Source organism: Pteropus alecto, unplaced genomic scaffold (assembly GCF_000325575.1).
Source record: "Pteropus alecto unplaced genomic scaffold, ASM32557v1 scaffold3, whole genome shotgun sequence".
Classification (NCBI taxonomy): domain Eukaryota; kingdom Metazoa; phylum Chordata; class Mammalia; order Chiroptera; family Pteropodidae; genus Pteropus; species Pteropus alecto.
Window position 1 is genome coordinate 47761308 of NW_006442484.1, and position 22857 is coordinate 47784164.

General features: G+C 40.6%; 1 protein-coding gene across 1 annotated transcript in view; it reads right to left on the bottom strand.

The window, feature by feature from the left end:
- TTN (titin) overlaps positions 1-22857 on the bottom strand; it is a 266736-nt gene that overhangs the window by 39206 nt on the left and 204673 nt on the right. Inside the window, 23 exon segments of the mRNA XM_025039310.1 lie at positions 1-10621; positions 10730-11032; positions 11123-11710; positions 11799-12095; positions 12185-12382; positions 12853-12957; positions 13049-13636; positions 13804-14091; positions 14182-14472; positions 14564-14851; positions 15563-15868; positions 15970-16272; positions 16361-16657; positions 17002-17289; positions 17769-18068; positions 18264-18566; positions 18659-18958; positions 19061-19336; positions 19794-20096; positions 20407-20706; positions 20802-21086; positions 21187-21507; positions 21816-22857. The exon segment at positions 21816-22857 is cut by the window's right edge and continues 40 nt beyond it. Of these exon segments, the coding sequence (XP_024895078.1) occupies positions 1-10621; positions 10730-11032; positions 11123-11710; positions 11799-12095; positions 12185-12382; positions 12853-12957; positions 13049-13636; positions 13804-14091; positions 14182-14472; positions 14564-14851; positions 15563-15868; positions 15970-16272; positions 16361-16657; positions 17002-17289; positions 17769-18068; positions 18264-18566; positions 18659-18958; positions 19061-19336; positions 19794-20096; positions 20407-20706; positions 20802-21086; positions 21187-21507; positions 21816-22857 (18191 nt within the window).

Below are 22857 nucleotides of genomic sequence, written 5' to 3' on the forward strand. Positions count from 1 at the left end.
TCAGCAGCTTTCACAGCATCAACAGTTTCCACTGGAACGCCAACTCCAAATTCATTTTCAGCCATAACTCTAAAATAATAAATAGCTCCTTCTGTAAGATTCTCAACTTTAAAGCTTGTTTTGTTACATTTATTACTCACATTAGCATATGCTTTTCTGGTTGACTCACGTTTGTCAATAACATAGTTCTTGATCTTTGCACCCCCATCAATGATGGGTGGTTCCCATACCAGAATGACAGAATCCTTTTTCACTTCTTTGACTGCCAAATTCTGTGGTGGTCCTGGGGTGTCAAGCACTTTCACCGTTACAAAAGCAGATTTAGAACCACTGCTGTTTTCCAGCTTAAGAATATATTTTCCAGCATCATTTCTATCACAGTTATCTATTGATAATTGGGTATAGTTTACTCCCTTTTCAATTTGGACCTTATCTGTGAATTCACCTTCCTCTCGAGACCAAGTAATCTCAGGTGTTGGACGGCCTTTGAACGGAATGTGAATTCTGGCAGATCCACCAGCTCTTACAACAATTCCTTTCCTTAATTCAGAATCAAGGTCAAGTTCGGGTGCTTCAAGTTTATCTTCTGGCTTCACAGTACCAGGAACAGATGTAGCCTCACCTAAACCGACTTTATTGAGGGCACAGACCCGTATTTTATACTCTTGATGTTCAATTAGTTTTGAAATTTCAAAGCGAGTGACTTTAAGGCCAGTCGGTGGAGTAACTATTTGCCATTCTTCTTCATCTGCTTTACAGATTTCTATTACATATCCAAGAATCTCACTGCCACCATCATAGATGGGTTTACCCCAGGTGAGTGTAATTGAACTTTTAGAAGTGTCTATAATGTGTGCATTGGTGGGTGGGCCAGGTTTGAACACAGGATCACAAGCCTTATAATAAACTGTAGCTGGACTTGGTTCTCCAACTCCAGCGGCATTTTCTGCAGAGACTCTGAATTCGTACTCATGATCTTCTGTTAATCCTGTTACTCTTAGACGCAAATCTGTAATGCGGCGTTTGTTACATTTTATCCACCTAATGCCACTTCTGTCTCTTTTTTCTACGATGTAACCAATAATCTCACTTCCGCCATCACTATCTGGCCGGTTCCAACAGACAGTCATGGAGTCCTTGGCAATGTTTGTGACTTCCAAGCTTTTTGGTGGTCCAGGAAGCACAAAGGGATTTTTCATTAGTACTGGTGCAGATTCCAAAGGTTCTCCAATACCGTATTTGTTGACAGCCATTATACGGAAAATATATTCATTTCCTTCTAAGAGTTTGGTAACTTTCAGAGAATTGGTCACAACTTCTGAAGCAACAACAGTCCAGGCAAGTCGACTTGTTTCTCTCTTTTCAACAACATAGTGAGAAATATCGCTGCCACCATCTTGTAGTGGTGGAGACCATGTTAAAGTGCATTTTTCAGAAGTGACTCCAGTAACCTGGACTGGCCCTTCCGGAGGTCCTGGTCTGTCCAATACTTTTACATTTACTGGGAATGATTTAGAACCCGCAACATTGGAAGCTCTCAAAATATACTGTCCACCATCAATTCTAATGGCATCCTTTACAATAAGTAAAGCCTTAAAATCCGTGTTCTTTATTTCACATCTAGCAGATTCCTCAACTTCTTTATCTCCTCTTAACCACTCAATGGTAGGTAGGGGCTTTCCATGGACATCAGCCTCAAGTCTGAATGTTTCACCTGCATTTACCACAATTGTGTCTCTGAATTTTGGATCCATTGAAATTCTTGGGAGTTCAACCTCATCCTTGGCAGTTATTGGTCCAGTACTGTCAGAGGGTTTACTTATCGTACCAGCCGCATTCTTAGCAATGACTCTGAATTCATATCTTTGATCTTCAGTAAGACCTGACACAGTAAACTGAGTTTCAATGACATTTGTGAAACTGGCTTTCATCCAACGACCCTCAGGCAAATCACGTTTCTCTACAATGTAACCTGTAATCATACTTCCACCATCGTATGCAGGTTTGGTCCATTGTAAAGTGATTTCATTTCTTTTAACTATTATTGCTTCTGGGGTTCCTGGTGGGTCACAGGGATCTCTGGCTACATAGCATTCAGAATTCTTGCTTGCTTTGCCTACACCAACAATATTTTCAGCATAAACTTTGAATTCATACTCAATGCCTTCTTCAAGATTGACTACTTTAAACTGGGTGTCATGAATAATAGTTTTGTTGACTTTCGTCCACAAAATACTGTTTCTTTCCTTTCTTTCAAGGTGGTAACCTATGACTGGGCTTCCACCGTTATTGATTGGTTCATGCCACTGAACCACCATGGAGTCCTTGGAAATGGCTGTGACAAATGGTGTGCCTGGAGGGCCTGGCACTTTGTAGGGATATTGAGCTACAATCGGATTGGACTCCAAGGCAAAGCTTTGTCCATATCTGTTTTCAGCAAATATTCTGAATTGGTATTCTGTACCAGTTTTCAGTTTGGTCACTTTGAGTGTAGTTCTGGCAACAGTAGCAGAAACAATATCCCATATGGTAGTGGTTGTATCTCTTTTCTGAACAATGTAGTTGGTGATCTGGCAGCCCCCTGTATATAATGGAGGGTTCCACGATAATGTAACACTTTCAGCACTGACTTCATCAAATTTAACAGGTCCCTGGGGAGGATCAGGTTTATCTAGAGTTATAATTTCAATGGATGCTGTTTTCTGACCAACAACATTAGCAACTGCGATTCCATAATGTCCACCATCATCCTTATGAGTTTCTTTAATAGTGAGTACAGTGAGGTCAGGTGAATCAGTAACATTGATTCTTGTAGTCTGCTTCAGCGGAAGACCATCCTTAGTCCAGGTAATGGTTGGCTTAGGACGTCCAGAAATTGGCACTTCTATTTTCAGGTCTTGTCCAACCTGTACACTATAATTGTTGAATGCAGGTCTTACATCTGGCTCAATGACTAGATCTTTGGCAACTATTGGAACTGCAAGGGACCTAGGATCACTTCTCCCCTTTTCATTTACAGCAACAACTCTAAAAAGATATTCTTCTCCCTGAGTTAGGTTGGTAATTACTGCTTCAAGGGACTTGACTCGAGCACACTCTGACCATTTCTCACTGTGTTTAGCTTGCATTTCCACAATATACTGAATGATTTTACTGCCACCATCATGTTCAGGCTTTGTCCAACTCAAAGAGACACTGTTTCTGGTGACATCATCCACAGTTATTTTTCCTGGAGGTTGTGGGACTTCTGCAACCTTAATTGGATCAGCAGTGCAGGCAGGAAGGCCAATACCATACTCATTCTCAGCTGTGACTCTAAAGTAATAACTGCAACCTTCTTGGAGTTGATCAATTTTCCAAGAATTCTTATGGCAATTTGTCACAACTGCAGCATATGATTTTCTTGTGGCTTCCCGTTTCTCGACAATGTAATTTTTGATTTTGGATCCCCCATCCAACAAAGGAGGTTCCCATGTGATTGATACTGAATCTTTAGTGATTTCCGTGACTTTCAGGTTAACAGGCGGACTTGGTGTATCCAGGACTCTCACAGTAACAAAGGCAGACTTTGTTCCACTGCTGTTTTCTAATGTGAGAGTATATTTTCCACTATCATATCGGTTGACATTATCAAGAACAAGAGAGGTGAAACTGCTAGTGACATCAATTATAGCTGCGTCTCGGATTTCACCATCCATCTTCCCCCATTTAACTTCTGGGGTAGGACGACCTTTAATAGGAACGAACAACCTTAAGGAGCCACCTGCCCTTATATTTATAATTTTCCTTAGTTCTAGGTCAAGATCAATGTCTGGTGCTTCCAATTTTTCTTCTACTATAATAGGTCCAGGGACATCAGCATGTTCTCCAACTCCAGCTTTATTAACAGCACAGATACGGAAGTTGTATTCGTGCTTTTCCAACAGCTTCTCTACCTCTATATTTGTTTTATTGATTCCAGTTGGTGGAGTGCACATTGTCCATTCACCAACACTCACATCACATTTTTCAACAATGTATCCTTGGATTTCACAGCCACCATCATATATTGGTTTGCTCCAAGAAAGGAAGACAGAAGATCTGGTAATATCCATGACTTTGGGATTGTTTGGAGGTCCTGGTTTATAAATAGGATCACAAGCCTTTTGGTAAGCAGAAGGTGGGCTTGGTTCACTAAGTCCAGCAGCATTCTCAGCTGAGACTCTGAATTCATAATTGTGATTTTCTATGAGTCCAGTTACTCTCAAGCGCAATTCCCCAATCAGACGTTTGTGGCATCTAGTCCATCTAATGCCCTCTTTGTCCCGTTTTTCAAGAACATATCCAAGAATTTCACTGCCACCATCAGACGCTGGCCTTTCCCAGACAACAATCATTGAGTCCTTGGTCACCGTTGTGATTTCTGGAGCCTTTGGTGCATCTGGTACTACGAATGGATTCTTGGCAATTACTGGTTCAGATTCAAGAGGTTCGCCAACACCATATTTGTTTACAGCCATTATACGGAAAATATATTCATTGCCTTCAAGAAGCTTAGTAACTTTGCAGCTGAGAGTTTGCACATTGGCATCAACCACAGTCCAAACTAAGCGGCTGGTTTCTCTCCTTTCGACAATATAATTTATGATATCACTCCCACCGTCCTGTAACGGGGGTTTCCAAGCTAGTGTGCATTTCTCTGCTGTAACTCCCGTTATAACAACAGGTCCTTCAGGTGGGCCTGGTTTATCGAGAACTTTGACATTTACAGTAACTGATCTCTCTCCTGCAACATTTTTGGCTTTCAATATGTAATTTCCACTGTCGATGCGTACTGCATCCTTTACACTGAGACTGGTGGCAAAGTCAGTGCTCTTTATTTCTAATCTAGCTGTATTTGAAAGCTCTTGATCACCTTTTAACCATTGAATGGTTGGTATTGGTTTGCCATAAATATCTGCATCAATTTTGAAAAATTCACCAGCATGAACCACAATTGTGTCTTTGTACTTGGGATCCATACTTATTCGTGGTGGATCTACCTCATCTCTTGCTGTTATTGCTCCTGTGCTTTCTGAAGGCTCACTCAACACTCCTGCAGCATTTCGAGCTATAACCCGGAACTCGTATCTATGATCTTCCACTAGGCCAGTTACTTCAAATTGAGTGTCAATGACATTTGTAAAACTGGCTTTCATCCAACGGCCCTCAGGCAATTCTTTCTTCTCAACAATATAACCAGTGATCTTGCTTCCACCATCATAAGTGGGTTTCTTCCACTGAAGAGTCACAGAATTCCGTGTGACAATGATTGCCTCTGGCCGCCCCGGTGGATCACATGGGTCACGAGCTACATAGCATTCTGACACTTTACTTGGCTTGCCAATGCCTACGATGTTCTCTGCAGAGACTCTAAATTCATATTCAATGCCCTCATCAAGGCCAGTTGTTTTAAACTTGGTTTGAGGAATAGGTGTTTTATTCAACTTAAGCCAGAGGATATTATTTCTTTCTTTGCGTTCTAGATGATAGCCAATGATTTTGCTACCTCCATCACTAACTGGCTCATTCCATTGTACTTCCATGCTGTCCTTGGTGGAGAGTGTTACAAATGGTGTTCCAGGAGGACCAGGAACTTTGAATGGATACTGAGCTACAATAGGCTCTGAATTGAGGTAGGTACTCTTTCCATATCTGTTTTCTGCTGCAATCCTAAACTGATATTCACACCCAGTCTTTAATCTGCAAGCTTTTATTGTTGTCCTTGCAACAGTAGCTGACACAATTTGCCAAGTGGTTGTAGAAGTGTCCCGTTTTTCTACAATGTAATTATTGATAGAACTTCCACCATCATACTTAGGTGGGCCCCAGGAAAGAGTAATACTATCAGCTGTCACTTCATCCACTTTAACTGGTCCGGTTGGAGGCCCGGGTTTGTCAAGAACAATAACATTAAGGGTTTCAGTAGCTTCACCAGCTGAGTTAGTCAGTTTAACCGTGTAATGTCCCACATCTTCTCGGCAGGCTTCCTTTATTGTCAATATTGAATTACTTTCTGTGCTCTCTGCATTTACTCTAGTTGTCTGCTTCAGTGGTACATCATCTTTATGCCAGGTTACAGCTGGTGTAGGGCGTCCAATGAATGGAACATCAACTTTTAGGTCTTCACCTGCCAGCACAGTGAAAGTATTGAATAGGAGTTTGAAGGCTGGTGGAATGACAAGATCTTTGGCAATTACAGGCACACTCAGTTGTCTAGGATCACTGATGCCTTTTTCATTCTGAGCCGAGACACGAAAAGAGTATTCTTCACCCTGAATTAATCCAGTTATAGTAGCTTCGGTGACTTTGACTGTGGCACACGTGGCCCATTTGTCACTGCCTTTGCTCTGCATCTCTACAATGTAGCCTAGAATTCGGCTGCCTCCATCATGCTCGGGTTTCTCCCAAGAAAGTGACACGCTATTTCTTGTGACATCCACCAAAGTTATTTTTCCTGGAGGAAGAGGTCGTTCTGATGCTTTCACAGATTCTGCAGTTTCAGCGGGCAGCCCAATGCCATATTCATTTTCAGCAAGAACCCTGAAATAGTAACTACAGCCTTCCTGAAGTTGGTCTACCTTCCAGGAAGTCTTGTGGCAATTTGTTGCAACAGTTGAATATGCTTTTCTTGTTGATTCCCGCTTTTCAACAATATAGTTCTTTATTTTTGAACCTCCATCAAGGAGAGGAGGCTCCCATGTCAATGTGACGGATGTCTTAGTGACCTCCTTTACCTTCAGATTCTGTGGAGGGCCTGGTGTATCTAGTACTCTGACGTTGACAAATGCAGATTTGCTGCCTGAGCTGTTTTCTATAGTTAGTATGTATTTGCCACTGTCAAATCTGTTTACATTTCCAACAATAAGCAGGGTATAAGAACTCGTAGATTCAATGCTAGCTTTATCTAAAGATTCTCCATGTTCCCGAGTCCACTTCACCTCAGGTGCAGGCCTTCCTTTGATTGGAACAAAAAGTCTCAGGGTACAACAAGCTCTTATAGTAACAACTTTGCGCAGCTCAGCATCCAGTTCAATCTCTGGAGGCAGCATCCTGTCTTCGGCCTTTGGAGTTCCGGGAACAAGTGCAGGTTCCCCAATTCCTTCAGAATTCATGGCATAGATGCGGATTTTATATTCTTGATTCTCTATGAGATTGGTGATGGTGTAAGAAGTTGCCTTGAGTCCAGCTGGTGGAGTGACAATCTGCCATTCATCTTCCTCTGGAAGGGCAATCTCAACCATATACCCAGTGATTTCTGAACCACCATCATAGATAGGTTTATTCCAAGCAATTGAAATGGATGATCTGCTTGTATCTAGAACGCGTGGGTTACCTGGTGGGCCGGGTTTAAACACAGCATCACAAGCCTTATAAAATGGACTGGTAGCACTTGGTGCACTAATTCCAGCAGCGTTTTCAGCCATAATCCTGAACTCATATTCATGTCCTTCCGTCAGTCCAGACACTTTATATCTTAAATCAGTAACGGTTTTTTTGTTGCATTTCACCCAGCGTTGCCCAGCTTTATCACGCCGTTCCACAATATAATTGATGATTTCACTTCCACCATCAGAATCAGGATGTCCCCAGCAGACAACCATTGAATCTTTAGTAATAGTTGTAACTTCAGGGTTTTTGGGTGGATCAGGGGGCCCATAAGGGTTTACTGCAAGCACAGGCTCTGATTCCAGTGGCTCTCCAACTCCATATTTATTTACTGCCATGACACGGAATATGTATTCATTGCCTTTCAAAAGTTTAGTGACCTTTAGTTTTGTTACTTGGACTTCTGAGGCTACATTTGTCCATGCCAATCTGCTGGTTTCACGTTTCTGAACTATATAATGGTCAATTTTGGCACCTCCATCGTCCAGTGGAGGCAACCATGACAGTACACATTTTTCTGAAGTCACTTCTGATACAGCTAAAGGTCCTTCAGGTGGGCCTGGTCTATCCAGAACCTTGACATTGAAAATGTGTTTGGCAAAACCACCAGGATTAGTTGCTGTAAGGGTATAGGCACCACTATCCTTTCTTGATGAATCCTTGTTTACCAGGTTAGTAGAGAAATCTGCAATTTTTATTTCCAATTTTCCTGTGCCTTCAAGCTCCTTTCCATCTTTGGCCCATTCCATTGTGGGAGGTGGGCGACCTGAAACATCAGCTTCCAGCCTGAATGTTTCGCCTGCTTTTAGTATAAGTGTGTCCTTAAATTTAACATCCACCATTATCCTTGGTGCTTCAATGTCATCTCGGCATGTGATAGCATCTGATGGCTCAGATGGTGGACTAAGAGCACCAGCAGCATTTTTGGCAATCACACGAAATTCATACGCAGCATCTTCTGTTAGGCCGCTGACTGTAAATTCATTCTCCAAAATGTTGCTGAAGTTGGCCTTTAGCCACCGTCCATTAGGAAGGTCTCTCTTTTCAACTATATAACTAGTAATTTTAAAGCCTCCGGTATATTCGGGCTTAGCCCATTTAAGTGTAACTGTGTGTCTAGTAATATTTAGAGGAATCGGTTTCCCAGGTGGGTCAATGGGATCCAAAGCAAATACAGGTTCAGAGGGCTTGCTCGGCTTGCTTTTGCCTGCCATGTTTTCTGCAATCACTCGGAATTCATAAGCAATACCATCTGTAAGTCCACTTGATTTGAAAATGTTGCCTGGTACTAATGCTTTGCTCACAGTCTGCCAGAGAATACCATTTCGTTCTTTCCTTTCAATATGATATCCTAAAATGGGGCTTCCACCATCAGAAAGAGGTTCATGCCAGCTAATTGTCATTGAATCCTTGGTAACCGCGGTTACCTGAGGGGTACCGGGAGGCCCAGGAACCTTAAATGGATAGTTGGCAACTATAGATGCTGATGTGATGCCTGGTCCAACTCCATATCTATTTTGAGCTTTTACCCGGAATTGATACTCCATTCCGGTGGTAAGGCGAGTGGCTTTATAGGTAGTGCGTATAACGGTGGTTGCCAGCTCCACCCATGTAGTACTGTCAGTCTGTCGCATTTCTACTACATAATTGCTAATTGGTACACCTCCATCGTTCTCGGGTGGCTCCCAAGAGAAGGTTACAAAATCGGATGAAACTTCATCAAATTTGATTGGTCCAGTAGGTGGTCCTGGGATATCATGGACTTGAACAGTGATGACATCACCGACCTCTCCTACAGTGTTCCTTGCTGTTAATGGATACGGCCCACTATCACTTCTTACACACTCGTTGATATTTAAGATGGTGGAAGTTGCTGTATTTTCAAAATTAACTCTCTGTGTCTGTTTAAGAATTTGGTCTCCTTTTTTCCATGTAACTGTGGGCTTTGGTCGACCAAGCACTGGAATTTCAACTTTGATGTTGTCACCAGCTCTGGCAATGACTAATTTCTGATAAATGCCACGAAGATCCAATTCTGGTAGCATGGTCTGCTCCTTGACAACGACGGGTCTGCTTTCTCTAGGGGCACTTCTCCCTGCACTGTTCACTGCCATCACTTGGAAGGTGTATTCTTCTCCTTCAGTTAGATTCTTCACAACACATTCTAAGCCCTTCACGGTTGTGATGTGGGTCCACTGGTCAGAGCCTTTCCTTTGGGCTTCAATCACATAGCCGGTGATCTTACTGCCACCATCGTGTTTTGGTTTAGGCCATGCCAGGCTGACTGTGCTCTTAGTTATATCCATAATGTTCAGACTGTCTGGTGGTAATGGTGCTTCAGAGGCTTTTACAGGTTCTGTTGTTTCTGATGGCTCACCAATTCCATATTCATTTTCTGCCATCACCCTGAAGAAATATTCACATCCTTCAGTCAAGCCAGTAACTTTATATGTGCATTTATGGCACTTAGTGGTGGCTGTGGTGTAAGATTTCCGTGTTGCTTCTCGTTTCTCCACAATATAGTTTGTTATACGTGAGCCCCCATCTATTAGAGGGAGGTCCCAGTGAAGGGTGACACTGTCCTTTGTGATGTCAGTAGGCTTCAGGTTAAGGACGGGTCCTGGTGTATCCAAGACTCTGACGTTGACAAAACCACTTTTCTTCCCAGCAGGGTTTTCAATAGTCATCACAAATTTACCCGTGTCATATCTGTTACATTCTGGGATAATCAGAAGTGTAAATGATTCTGTATTTTCGATGTTAGCTCTGTTTTTAAGGTTGATATCATCTTTGGTCCATGTAACTTCAGGAGCAGGACGACCTTTAATTGGCACAAATATTCTAATACTGAGTCCTGCTCTAACAACAAGTGTTCTTTGAAGCTCAGCATCTAGTTCAAAATCAGGAGCCATTTCCCTTTCTACGATTTCAACATTTGGAATCACTGCTGGCTCCCCAACACCTGCATCATTGATGGCACTGATTCTAAAATTGTATTTTTCTTTAGTCTGAAGATCAGGGACAACAAACTCAGTGATTCTGAGGGCGGTTCCTGTTGTATCTTTTATCCAGTCCTCATCTCCTACTTTTTGATGCTCTACAACATAGCCAGTGATTTCAAGTCCACCGTCATAATGAGGCTTGCCCCATGCTAAAGAAGCAGATTTCTTGGTAGTATCAGTGACCCGTGCATTTGAAGGTGGTCCTGGAGGATCTGAAAAAGAAACCAAGACACCGAAGTGTATATTAAGAGTTTGACTTTTGGATAAATTATATAAATATTGATGCTAAATGAGCTGTGTTGAAAAAGATAAATACTAACATGCCACATCTTTCATTAGAACAAGATTTGAAGCATCACTAGGTGGGCCAATTCCTGCTCTGTTTTCTGCACTGACACGGAATTCATAGGAGTTTCCTTCTTGCAGTCCTGTTACTTTGCATCTGAGATCAGAAACGGGCATCTTTGTTGCTCTCACCCATCTCAAGCCTTTCTTTTCTCTCCTTTCCACATGATATCCTGTGATCTCACTGCCACCATCATCGGTTGGCCTTTTCCAACTGACAGTGGCAGTGTTCTTAGTGACATTTGATACTTCCGGTTTTCCAGGAGGGCCAGGGGGACCTGAAAAGGAAGCAAATTTATGAGAAATCCATATTTCCTAAGCTCTGCTGTAAACATTTGCATATCAATTTCCTTACATGCTCTACATACCAAATCTGTCTACCATTTTGACAGGCGCAGACTGTACAGGTTCTCCTTTGCCATATTGATTGACAGCTGAGACTCGGAAGAGGTACTCATTTCCTTGGATAAGTTTGGTTGCCACATGCCTACAAGACTGAATATCTTCAGCAACCACTGTCCACAAGAGTCGGCTAGTTTCTCTCTTCTCAAGAACATAAGACTTAATTGGTGAGCCACCATCTTCCAAGGGAGGTGTCCATGTAAGTGTTGCTTTTTCAGCAGAAACATTACTGATTTCAATGGGACCTGGGGGACCAGGTACATCGAGAACTGTTACCTTCACATGTTCCTCCTTTGTGCCAAAAGGATTGGTAGCAGTGATGGTGTATTCACCAGCATCTTTTCTAGTGGCATACTTGATAGTAAGCACGGAAGATGTTGGGGTGGAAGTTATCTGAATGACATCTGATGGTCTAATGTCTTTTCCTGCCCTGGACCAACTTGATTTTGGAAGGGGTTTGCCAAGAATGCTAATGGCACTCAAAACGATGGTATCTTCTGCTTTGATTGTTAGCCCATCTTTTATTGTGGGATCAAGGACGATGGTTGGTGCCTCTGCAAAGAAAAATAAAACATTTTAATCAGAAAAGGCAGGTGGCTTAATTTGTTCTTTTTATGTGCATAAACATAAAAATGGACCTACCATATTCATCCTTGCAAATAATGGTTCCTGTACTTTCAGATGGAGCACTGATAGCACCTGCTGTGTTCTTTGCTCTAATTCTGAATTCATATTTTCCACCCTCAACAAGGTCAGTTACAGTAAAGGCACAATCTGGGACATTAACATGGTTGGCTTTCATCCAAGATTTAGAGGGTAGATCTCGCTTCTCCACTATGTATCCAGTCAACTTATGACCACCATCGTATTTAGGTTCAGTCCAAATGAGAGTCACTGAATTCCTTGTTACATTAATAACCTCAGGTTTGCCAGGAGGATCTAAAACATAGGGGAAAAACAGTCAAATGAATACCAATGTTTTTTCATGCACAAAATTCATTAAAGTTTTCCTTTGTATAATTACTTACCTATTGGATCAAGTGCCACAACTGGCTCTGATGGCAGGCTTGGCTTGCCTACTCCTGCTAAATTGATTGCCATAACTCGGAATTCATATTCAAGACCTTCAGTTAATCCTGTCACTCTGAACTCTTTCATCCTAATAGGAGTCTTGTTAGCTCTCTTCCACATAAGGCTATTTCTTTCCTTGAACTCAATATGATATCCTATAAGAGACCCAGTAATTTGTCAATTCAGATAGAAAGTACAAATGTAGCCTGACTTTTAAATATATGTATGTTTTTGCTCAAATAATTTATATATGGAACAAACAGTCATTCTTGCTAGTATCTACCCTTTTATTACCTATGCATAACGCCGTTTTTTCTCTTGGAATATGCATATTTGTTGTACCGTCTGTTGAACAGTTTTAACTTACAAAAAATAGATATCACTAAGAAAGCCTTTCTATATTAACTGTTACATAATAAGTTTTCAATGAAATTAAGCATTAGTTTATTTGATCAGCTTAATTAATGCTTAATGTACTGAATGCTAATGTACTGAAAGGAAATACATTATTGGATTTATATAGATATTGCTTTAAATCAAGAACACACATTTAACTTGTTTTCAGAAGTAAAGATCTGGAAGAAACATTAGCTTAAAAGCTGTAGGATAAGAGCAAAATAAATACCTGTAATTGGAGAACCACCTGTTTTCCTGGGGTCAGTCCAAGTTAGGGATACTGAATCATGTCTGACATCCACAATATTAGGAGGTGGGGGAGCATCAGGCACATCTAGGAAAATACATGATAATGCAAAATTTATAATAGTGAACTTACTCAAAACCACATTTCGCTTTATATTTTCTGACTTTGAGACACTTACCAAATGGATGCTTAGCAACAATAGGCTCTGATTTCAAGCCCTCTCCTACACCATATTTATTTTCGGCACTGACCCTGAAGGTGTACTCCATACCCTCATGAAGTCTGGTTACTCTAAAGGTGGTTTTCTGGACTGCTGAGGCACATGTCACCCACTTGTTGTTTACCGAATCTCTCTTCTCTAGGATATAATTGGTGATTTCAGAACCTCCGTCATCCTTTGGAGGACCCCACTTTAAGGTTATGGCTTCTGCTGTGACTTCATCAAATTTGATTGGTCCAGTGGGGATGCCAGGCTTGCCAACAACTTTTATAGAGAGAGTTCCTTCCTTAGTGCCAGCAACGTTCTTCAGTGTGATTGTGTATTTTCCAGCATCAGATTTTTGGCAATCATATACTGCAAGAGTTGTGTTAACTGCAGATGACTCAACACTGACTCTTCTGTCCGTCACTAGAGGATCTTCCCCTTTCTTCCAGGATACTGATGGAGCTGGCTTGCCTTTTATGGGGATCTTAAGACGGAAGTTGCTGTTTTCTTTGGCCAAGTAGCACAAATCAGGTAGATCCTTTAAGTCAAGGTCAGGAGCCACTGTAAAACAGCACAGATAAATTACTGTTATTTTTAAGACAAGGCAATTAACTTTTTCATATTGTTATAATTTTAAAATATTTTTTATATAAACCAGTGAGTAGTGCTCAAGAGCGTACTTTTGATGACAATAGAGGGAAAACAAAGATGCATGGCTAAAGGCTTACCAACATCATCCTTTGCCACAACAATGATTTCGCTTGGGGTTCCCTCTCCATTTTCATTCTCAGCACACACTCTGAAGGTATATTCCTTCCCTTCAGTCAAGTCTTTTGTGGAGTACTGTAAGTTTAATGATGTCATAACTCGTTGCCACTTCTTTTCTTCACTCAGGAAATCAACTATATATCCAGTAATTCGACTTCCGCCATCGCTGCGTGGCTTTTTCCATCCGATGCTACAAGATGACTTAGTTACAGACAACACTTTCAGGTCTACAACCGGTCCAGGGGTTTCTAAAGCAAAGGAGAAATGATAAGTCTAAGCCTCAGATAACCAAGGTAAGATGCCACTCAAACTCAGGAGGTGGTAGCTCGTTTGCTCACCGGAAGCTTTGACGGCATCACGTGTTTCACCAGGATCTCCAATGCCATACTCATTTTCAGCAAACACCCTGAAGAAGTAGGATTTTCCCTCCTCCAAGTTAGATACTCTAAAGCTTGTTTTTGGGCATTCAGTTGCCACTGTAGACCAGGACTTTCTTTCTGCATCACGTTTTTCTACCACATAGTTTATGATAGGGCTTCCGCCATCAATAATGGGAGGATCCCAGGTAATATAAGCAGAATCTTTGGATATTTCCTTAACAGTCACATTGACAGGTGGCCCAGGGGTATCTGGATAAATGGTAAATAAGAAATAAATATGTAAAAAATACATAGGACTCCATTTTTAACATCTGTACATATTTTCTTCAGACAGACTTACCCAGCACTTTCACTACAATGGCATATTCCTTTTTACCACAGCTATTCTCCAGAGTCAAGATATATTTTCCTGCATCATATTTGTTCACGTTTTCACAGCGCAAGAAAGTGTCAAAGTCAGTTGACTTTATTTCCAGTCCAATCCTTTCTCTCAGATTGACATTTGGTTTAGACCAAGTTATCTTTGGAGGTGGACGTCCTTTTACTGGTACATATAGTCTCAATGTAACTCCAGCACGTAATATGAGTGTCTTCCTCAAATCAGCATCAAGTTCTCCCTCAGGTGGAACTGTTTAGTTTTGGAGTAAGGAAAGTGAAAGTAATAATTTAATGGTCAAACATATCTCCAAGGACTGAACTTAATACTCCTAAAATATGTTTCTTTTCCATAACCGATTTCTTATTCTTTAAAAAAATCCTTAATATAATCCTCAAAATTTTTGTCAACTATTTTGATACTCTGTAGCAACTGCTGACCTTTCTATTTTCCAATATCTTATAGGCTAAACCAAGTTTTTCCTGGGGGAGCCGTACAGAAGAAATGGTGAAAAGGGAAATTAAGATGATGAGCTACCAATTCCATACTTATGGACAGGGGTGACGTAGAAGAGAAAATAAAAACCATAAGAACGATAAATAGCTCACTACTTAGTTAAAAAAATCTCTTTGTTCTCAGAATAAAATTCCTGGATTCCACATTCTTTTGAAGATGTGAAATTCTCATATAAGTATGAAAAGCTTTTCAAAACCACAAATCACTTTGCATTCCATTTGGCCTGTTATATAATACTGTAAAGTACCAACCTAGCTCTCCAAAAATGTTCTCTTAGAGTTACCAACTCTAAAGCTTGTAAATAAATAAATAAATAAATAGATAAATAGATAGATAAATCAATCAATCAATCAATCAATCAATCAATCTACGTAAGGGAGTTTCACCATGCCCTCTTACAATATGACTGACAAGAAAAGCTCTATGTATTTCTTTGGTGATACTTACTTAAGATGTCCTTGGGACAGTGGTTGTCTGGCACATCACTGGGGTCACTGTATCCAATCTTATTAACGGCATACACGCGGAACTGATATTCTGTGTTTTCCATCAGGCCAGTAACTTCAAAGCGGGTTTTCTGTAGCTTCTCTGGTAAGTTGCACCTCACCCAGTTAACAGAGTCAGCTCGTTTTACTTCAACAAGGTAACCGATGATAGGGCTACCACCGTCATAGGCTGGCTTGCCCCAAGATATACTCACAGAGCTACGGGTTGTATCATATACTTTAGGAAAAGCTGGTGGGCCAGGAGGATCTGAGGATAAATAATACAAGAAAATTTTCATTAAAACCACATTCCTGGTTGTTCAATGTTGATTATAACACAGGACATGGGACTCTTTCATGCAAACTTACATTGAGGGTCCCGGGCATAAGCAGCTTTGGATGCATCACTGGGTTTGCCCGGTCCAGCCTTATTTATAGCTGTAACCCGAAACTCGTATTCGGTGCCTTCTTGGAGACCTGTGGCTTTTATAGTTCTTTCTATAACAGGTTTTCTGTTGACCTTAGTCCAGTTAACTGCCTGGGTTTCCCGCTTTTCAACCAAATAGCCAGTGATGGGTGAACCACCATCATCTGCTGGTGGTTTCCAGCTTACTGTCATATGATCTCTGGTTATGTTGCTAATAACAGGAGGATCACAGCGTCCGGGTGGGTCTGCAGAGATTGATTGAAAAGTTTATATCTTAATCTAAAAAGTAATATTTAAAAAATAAAATGAAAAACCACAAGAAAATGTTCCTACCATATGGGTTTTTAGCAATTGCTGGTTCAGTAAAGATTGGATCACCCACTCCGTATTTGTTTTCAGCACAAATTCGGAACTGATACTCGTGGCCCTCTATAAGTTTCTCCACACTGCAGCTGGTGATGGGCACAGTAGCAGAGACTTGCGCCCAGTTGGGTCTGCTCGTTTCACGTTTGTCAACAATATAATTGGTGATTTCTGAGCCTCCATCTTCAAGAGGAGGTTCCCAAGAAAGCATTGCACGATCTGAATACATTTTGTTAATTTTAACAGATGCTGGAGGACCTGGTTTATCTGAAAGAACAAGAAAGAAAAGTGAAGTTACTGACTAACACATGTGAAATGGGAGATGAGTAGAGTGGAGGTCTGGAAATCTGGGATGCGGTCTTTATGCTGTCATTAACTTCCTTGGAAATCACTTAATTTTTCAGAAGCTTAATTTCCTCACATGTAAAAATATGTAACTGAAATATGTACTCTTCAATGATCTTTAAAATGCTATTGTTTTGTGATGAGGATAATTGCGTGATTACAAAATATACACCAGGACGTGTATCTTTCTCACACGTTATTTTGTAAATTCCATTACATCACATTAACCAAAATAAAATGAGATTGTAATTAAGCACTTCAGTTACCTAGCACTTTAAGTTTAATGGTGGCTGATTTGGAACCACTTGAGTTTTCGGCAGTAATGGTATAGTCTCCTGAGTCCTTTCGCTTCACACTGAACAGCTCCAGGGTACACAGGTTCCGTTTTGTGGCCATTTTTATGCCTTCTGCTGGTTTGAGCAGTGTGCCATCTTTCTTCCAAGAGATTGTTGGTGTTGGTTTACCAAAAACAGTAGCATCCAAGCAAACATTCGTTCCAGCTTTCACGGTAAGCAAAGATTTCATAGCCAAGCTCAGGTCTATTCTGGGTGGAACTGGAAAAAAATAAAAACATATTTAATATAGGCAAAGCTATATTATATAACTATTATTAATAAAAGTGAGAAGTTCACATGCTCTGTCTCTTTCAAGATGGGATTTTTTAAAGTAACATATTCATTATAAAAGAAATACAGGTTTAATGTAGAATTCTGATAATCAAAATATAAAGAAAAAAGTAAAGATCACCTACCATTCCAATGCCCTCAAATTCTCACTGTTAACATTGTGGTGCATTTCTTTGTCATCTTTCTGTGTAAGTGTATGGTTGAAATTATATGGTCCTCACAGTTTTTTATCCTTCTTTTAAGATTAATATGTTATGAAGATTCTCCATAATCATAATTTTTAGTGTCTGTATACAAAGTACCTATCATTTTACTTGTCCTTTTCTCCATAGGTTTAGGTTTGTTTTTTTATTAGGAGAAATATGAGTGCCATCCACCTTTGCCTATATTATTCAACAGAATCTTACCATTTTCTGCAAGAATGGTCACTGGATCAGAAGGTTCAGAAGGCTGGCTAATGTTTATTGCAGTCTTGGCAATTGCTCTAAATTGATATTGAGCATTCTCTTCTAAGCCGGTAGCTGTATACTCTTCCTGGGGAATCTGGTGAGGGGTAGTATTGCACCGTACCCATTTATCACCAGGAAGTTTGCAAGCTTCTACGAAATAGCCAATAATTTTGCTGCCTCCATCATGCTTTGGACGAGCCCAAATGAGGGATACAGTACTCTTGGAAACATCAATAACTTCAGGCTTTCCAGGAGGATCTAAAACCAAAAGAGGTAGTCTCAGTATTTATCTTAATAGCAGAAGTTTTAAATTTCCATATTTTACATTATTACCCAGAACATATTCTTGAATGGAAGTAGTAATCTTCAGAGACTCCAAGACTTAAATGTGCCCTCCTAATATTAAAAAAAAAAACCCCAAAACCAAAAAACCACAAAAATCAAAAAACTCACCAACTGGCATTCTTGCAGTTACATATTCTGTTGGTTTGCTGGGTGGGCTGGATCCAGCTTTGTTTAAGGCATAGATTCTGAATGAATACTCAAGACCTTCTACAAGGCCAGCACAAGGATATTCAGTTGATCGGACAGGAGTATCATTAGCTTTCACCCAGAGCAAACTGTTTCTTTCTTTGCGTTCGATCAGATAACCAGTAATGGGGCTCCCTCCATCGCTGTCTGGTCTGTCCCATGCCACAAATATGCAGTCTTTGTTGACTTTAGTGACTCGTGCATTCTTTGGTTCACTAGGAACATCTGGAGATAAAGACAAGAGAAATGTCCATTTCTACCTTAAGAAACAGACTAGAAAGAAAACATAATTTTTTTTCTTTCTGAAAGAAACATACCAAATGGGAACTTAGCCAGCATCTTCGGAGATGTGAGAGGCTCTGAAATGCCAAATCGATTTTCAGCACGGACCCGGAAGATATATTCCTGGCCTGGGATCAGTTTTCCAATTCTGCAGGAAGTTTTTGTCACTGAAGCTAGAGCTGTCACCCAATCACCTCGGCTTACATCACACTTCTCCACTATGTAATTGGTGATGTTACTGCCTCCATCCTCCAGAGGGATGTGCCATGACAGGGAGCAAGCATCGGCGTCTATGTCAGAAATGTCAAACGGAGGCTGAGGGGGTCCAGGAGCATCTGCGCGAACCAACAGGAAAGAAACATAAGAAGAGGGATTTGATGGGAAAAATATTTCCGATCTTTATAATTAGATGGCCATTTGTCTAATGTGTAACCTACCCATGACGATAACTTTGGTTTTCTGAGTGTCTGTCCCAGAACTGTTTTCTGCAGTGAGGCTATAGTAACCACTGTCTTTCCTAGTAACATCTTTTATGATCAGAATTGAAGAACTGTCTGCTCTGTGCACTGCCAGATGGCTAGATGTGACAACTTCATCTTCTCCTTTTTTCCATTTACAGATCGGATGAGGCTTTCCATACACATGGGCTTCAATCCGGAGTTTCTTGCCAGCTTTAATAGTAATTTGCTCTGGCATAAGGATCTTTGGTGGCACTAAAAGGAAAATGAAAATACATTAATTTCGTGGGGAGTGTGATTTCCTCTGGTGGGGAACTATACTAGTGTTTTTCAAATTGTGGGTTGCAACCCATTGGTGGGTTCAAATTAACGTTTGCATTACAACTAGTATTTTTTTAAATAAAAGAATGACATTGAATGAAATAGAAAATATAAGTCCAGCATACAGAATAAAGATAGATGTTGCTTCAAGAAACTTTTTTTAGTTATATAAAGATATATAATTATGAGTACTATGTTATGTATATGTATACTGTGTCATGAGTTAATGTTTATTTAGTCTGTGTTGTGGGTCCAAATGTTTCAAAACCACTGCTCTCTACATTATTCAAGTATTTCTGGAACTAGATTCCTCAGAGAGAAATGTCTACATGTTGAAAGCAAATTCTATAAAAGTTTATCACATGATAAAAATGAGACAATGATGACTTACAGAGCTGTTCTTTGGCTTCATACACTCCTTCCGCTTCTCTTGGCAAACTGACTCCAACAGCATTTCTGGCCACTACTCTAAATTTGTATTTCTTTCCTTCCTTTAGGCCAGTGACAATAAGGCTGAGATCTTTTACAACTGAGTACTCTGTCCAGCGATCTGCAGGCTGCTCTTCCTCTCTGTAACTAATGATGTAGCCATCAATTTTAGCACCTCCGTCACGCAGGGGAGGTAACCAGGCTAGTGTAGCACTGTTCTTTGTCATTTCGGTAACTTCTAGTTTCCTTGGGGGATCTGGCTCACCTAGAAGAAAAACACGATTTAGAAAACTGTCCAGGTAACCTAATCAAATCCATTTGTTAATATACTTAAGTGTTTTAGTATGCCACTTGCTTCAAAGTATATGGAAACTGTCATTTGATATGTTGCAAGTAAAAAGTACAAGTTCAGGCTGATCAAAAAAGTCTTTAAGGAGTGAGATAGATATTTATTTGCACTGTTTGGGTTTCTACAAATAAAAGCCCTTTCAGTAGTGGATTAAAATGTTTTGGTATCTTGACCTTGCTAAAGCAGGGGGCTGGAATTAAAAGGAGGAAGAAAGGCTATTACTTACTCAGAGGATCTGATGCAAGCACTGGTTTGGGGACATCTGTTGGAACGCCGGGACCATACTCATTGACAGCAGTTACTCTGAAATAATACTCATTCCCAGGGACAAGATTGGTGACTTGGAAGCTCGTTTTCTTAACTTCTGGGCTAATTGTTGACCACGTCTTTCTCTCTGCCTCACGTTTCTCCACAATATAATGTGTCACTTGACTCCCACCATCATTCTCAGGAGGGGCCCAGGAAATGTGGCATGATGTTTTAGTGACATCCGAAGCTTTTAAATCAGATACAGGTCCAGGAGTGTCTGTAAAGTACCACAAAATCAGACACACATCTCCTCAGCCTCCTCATTAATTAATTCATTTTTGAAGGGGAGGAAGAAGCTTGTTAGTAACCCACCTAAAACTCTGACATTCACGAACACGGCCTTCTCTCCAGCTGGGTTCACAAGCGTCAAAGAATATTTTCCTGAGTCATCACGAGTAGAATTGGGGATGACAAGGAAGGCCATAGTATCGACCAGATCGACTTGTCCTTTTCTGATCACATTATCAATACCCACTCTTCGCCAGGTGACTTTAGGGGCTGGTCGCCCTCTCACTATGGCAAATAGTCGAATAGGGCATCCTGCTCTCACTGTGACCAGTTTTCTCATGCTGGCATCTAAATCAATCTCCGGAGGCTCTGCAAATGACATGAAAGCCATTAGCTGACATTTTAGAACGTGGGGAAATCATATGAGAAGTAAAGTATGAATGAATGAAGTGATAAAATAAGACCTCACCTAGGATTTCTTTAGGTTTAATAGCATCCTTTAGTTCTGCAGGGCGCCCGATGCCAACTTGGTTTTGGGCACACACCCTGAACTCATATTCCTGGTTTTCGTCCAAGCTGGTCGCAGTGAATTCCATGCGCACAAGTTGTGCTGCAGCATTGCACCTTTTCCAGCCTTCATCAGGTGATGTATCTGCTTTTTTTGGTCTCATTTCCACAACATATCCAATTATTGGTGAGCCACCATCATACACTGGTTTTCCCCATCCAAGAGTTATAGAACTTTTGGTCGTATCAACCACTTTGAGATTGGTTGGTGGACCAGGTGGTTCTGAAAATAAGTTATGTAAGAATAAATTACACGTGGTTAAAGACTTCCAGTGATACTCTAATGTGTAATTTTATATAGTCCATTCTCAATCAAAGATATAGTGTTCAATTTCTCAATTACTGAGTCTTCCTTATTTTCTCTCATAAAATTAGAATCTACCATTGTTTATACATTTTAGGTGATCTGGTAAAAGATCTACTTTGTAAAATATTGGCTAAAGTTTTGATGTTACGGATTTAATTTGTCTAACAACTCTGTGCTTGAGATTAAGAATTGGTATAATATCAGAAAAAGTAAAAACATCATACCTATGGGGTCTTTTGCCACCACTGGTCTTGATGGCAAAGATGGTTCTCCAATTCCAATTTCATTTTCTGCCTTGACACGGAACTGATATTCATGTCCTGGGAAGAGATTCTGTACTTTCAAACGTCTCTCAGGGATCGCGCTCTTGTTAACAGGGACCCATCGTATTGAATGTTTTTCCTTTTTCTCCAAAAAGTATCCTGTGATGGACTTTCCACCATCGTATTCAGGTGGATTCCAAACCACAGTCATCTCTTCTTTGCTTACTTTAGTGACATCAGGGGGGTCAGGGCGACCAGGTCTATCAAATTTGGTTTTTGCAATGACTGGTTTACTTTCTGTGGGAGGCCCTGTGCCTATTTTATTTTCTGCACGGATTCTGAAAATATATTCATTTCCTTCTATGAGACGTGTTACTGTGGTACCAGGTGTTAAGACAGTGGCAGAATAGGTAGACCAAACCATTCGCTTGCTCTCACATTTTTCTAGAATATAATTTTGGATTTCACAGCCGCCATCATCTTCTGGTGGATCCCAGCGAATAGTACACCTATCACTGGACACATCAGAAATTTTCAGATTTCGTACAGGGCCAGGCTTATCTAAAACATTGACAGTGGCATAGGCCACAAAACTGCCAGCTGTATTAGTTGCTGTAATTACATATTTACCACCATCACTTCGCTTCGCTTTAGTAAGAGAAAATTTAGATGAATCGGCACTGGTATCAATCTTGACCCTTGGTGATCTTGTTAAATCTGTAGCATCTTTGTCCTTGGTCCATACAACTTCTGGAAATGGTTTGCCTCTAACACCAGCCTCAAGTCTAATGGTCTCTCCTGCCTTGACAGTTAGCACACCACTTAACTTCAGGTCAAGTACTGGTTTCTGTAAATCTTCTTTCACCACAACCTCCTCTGTCTTTACCCAGTCACTTTCCCCACCTTCATTCTTCGTTTGTACTCTGAACTCATAAATCTGGTTTTCAACACATTTGTCAACCATGTAGTGTGTTTCCTTAATGCTTCCTTTATGAACTCTTTC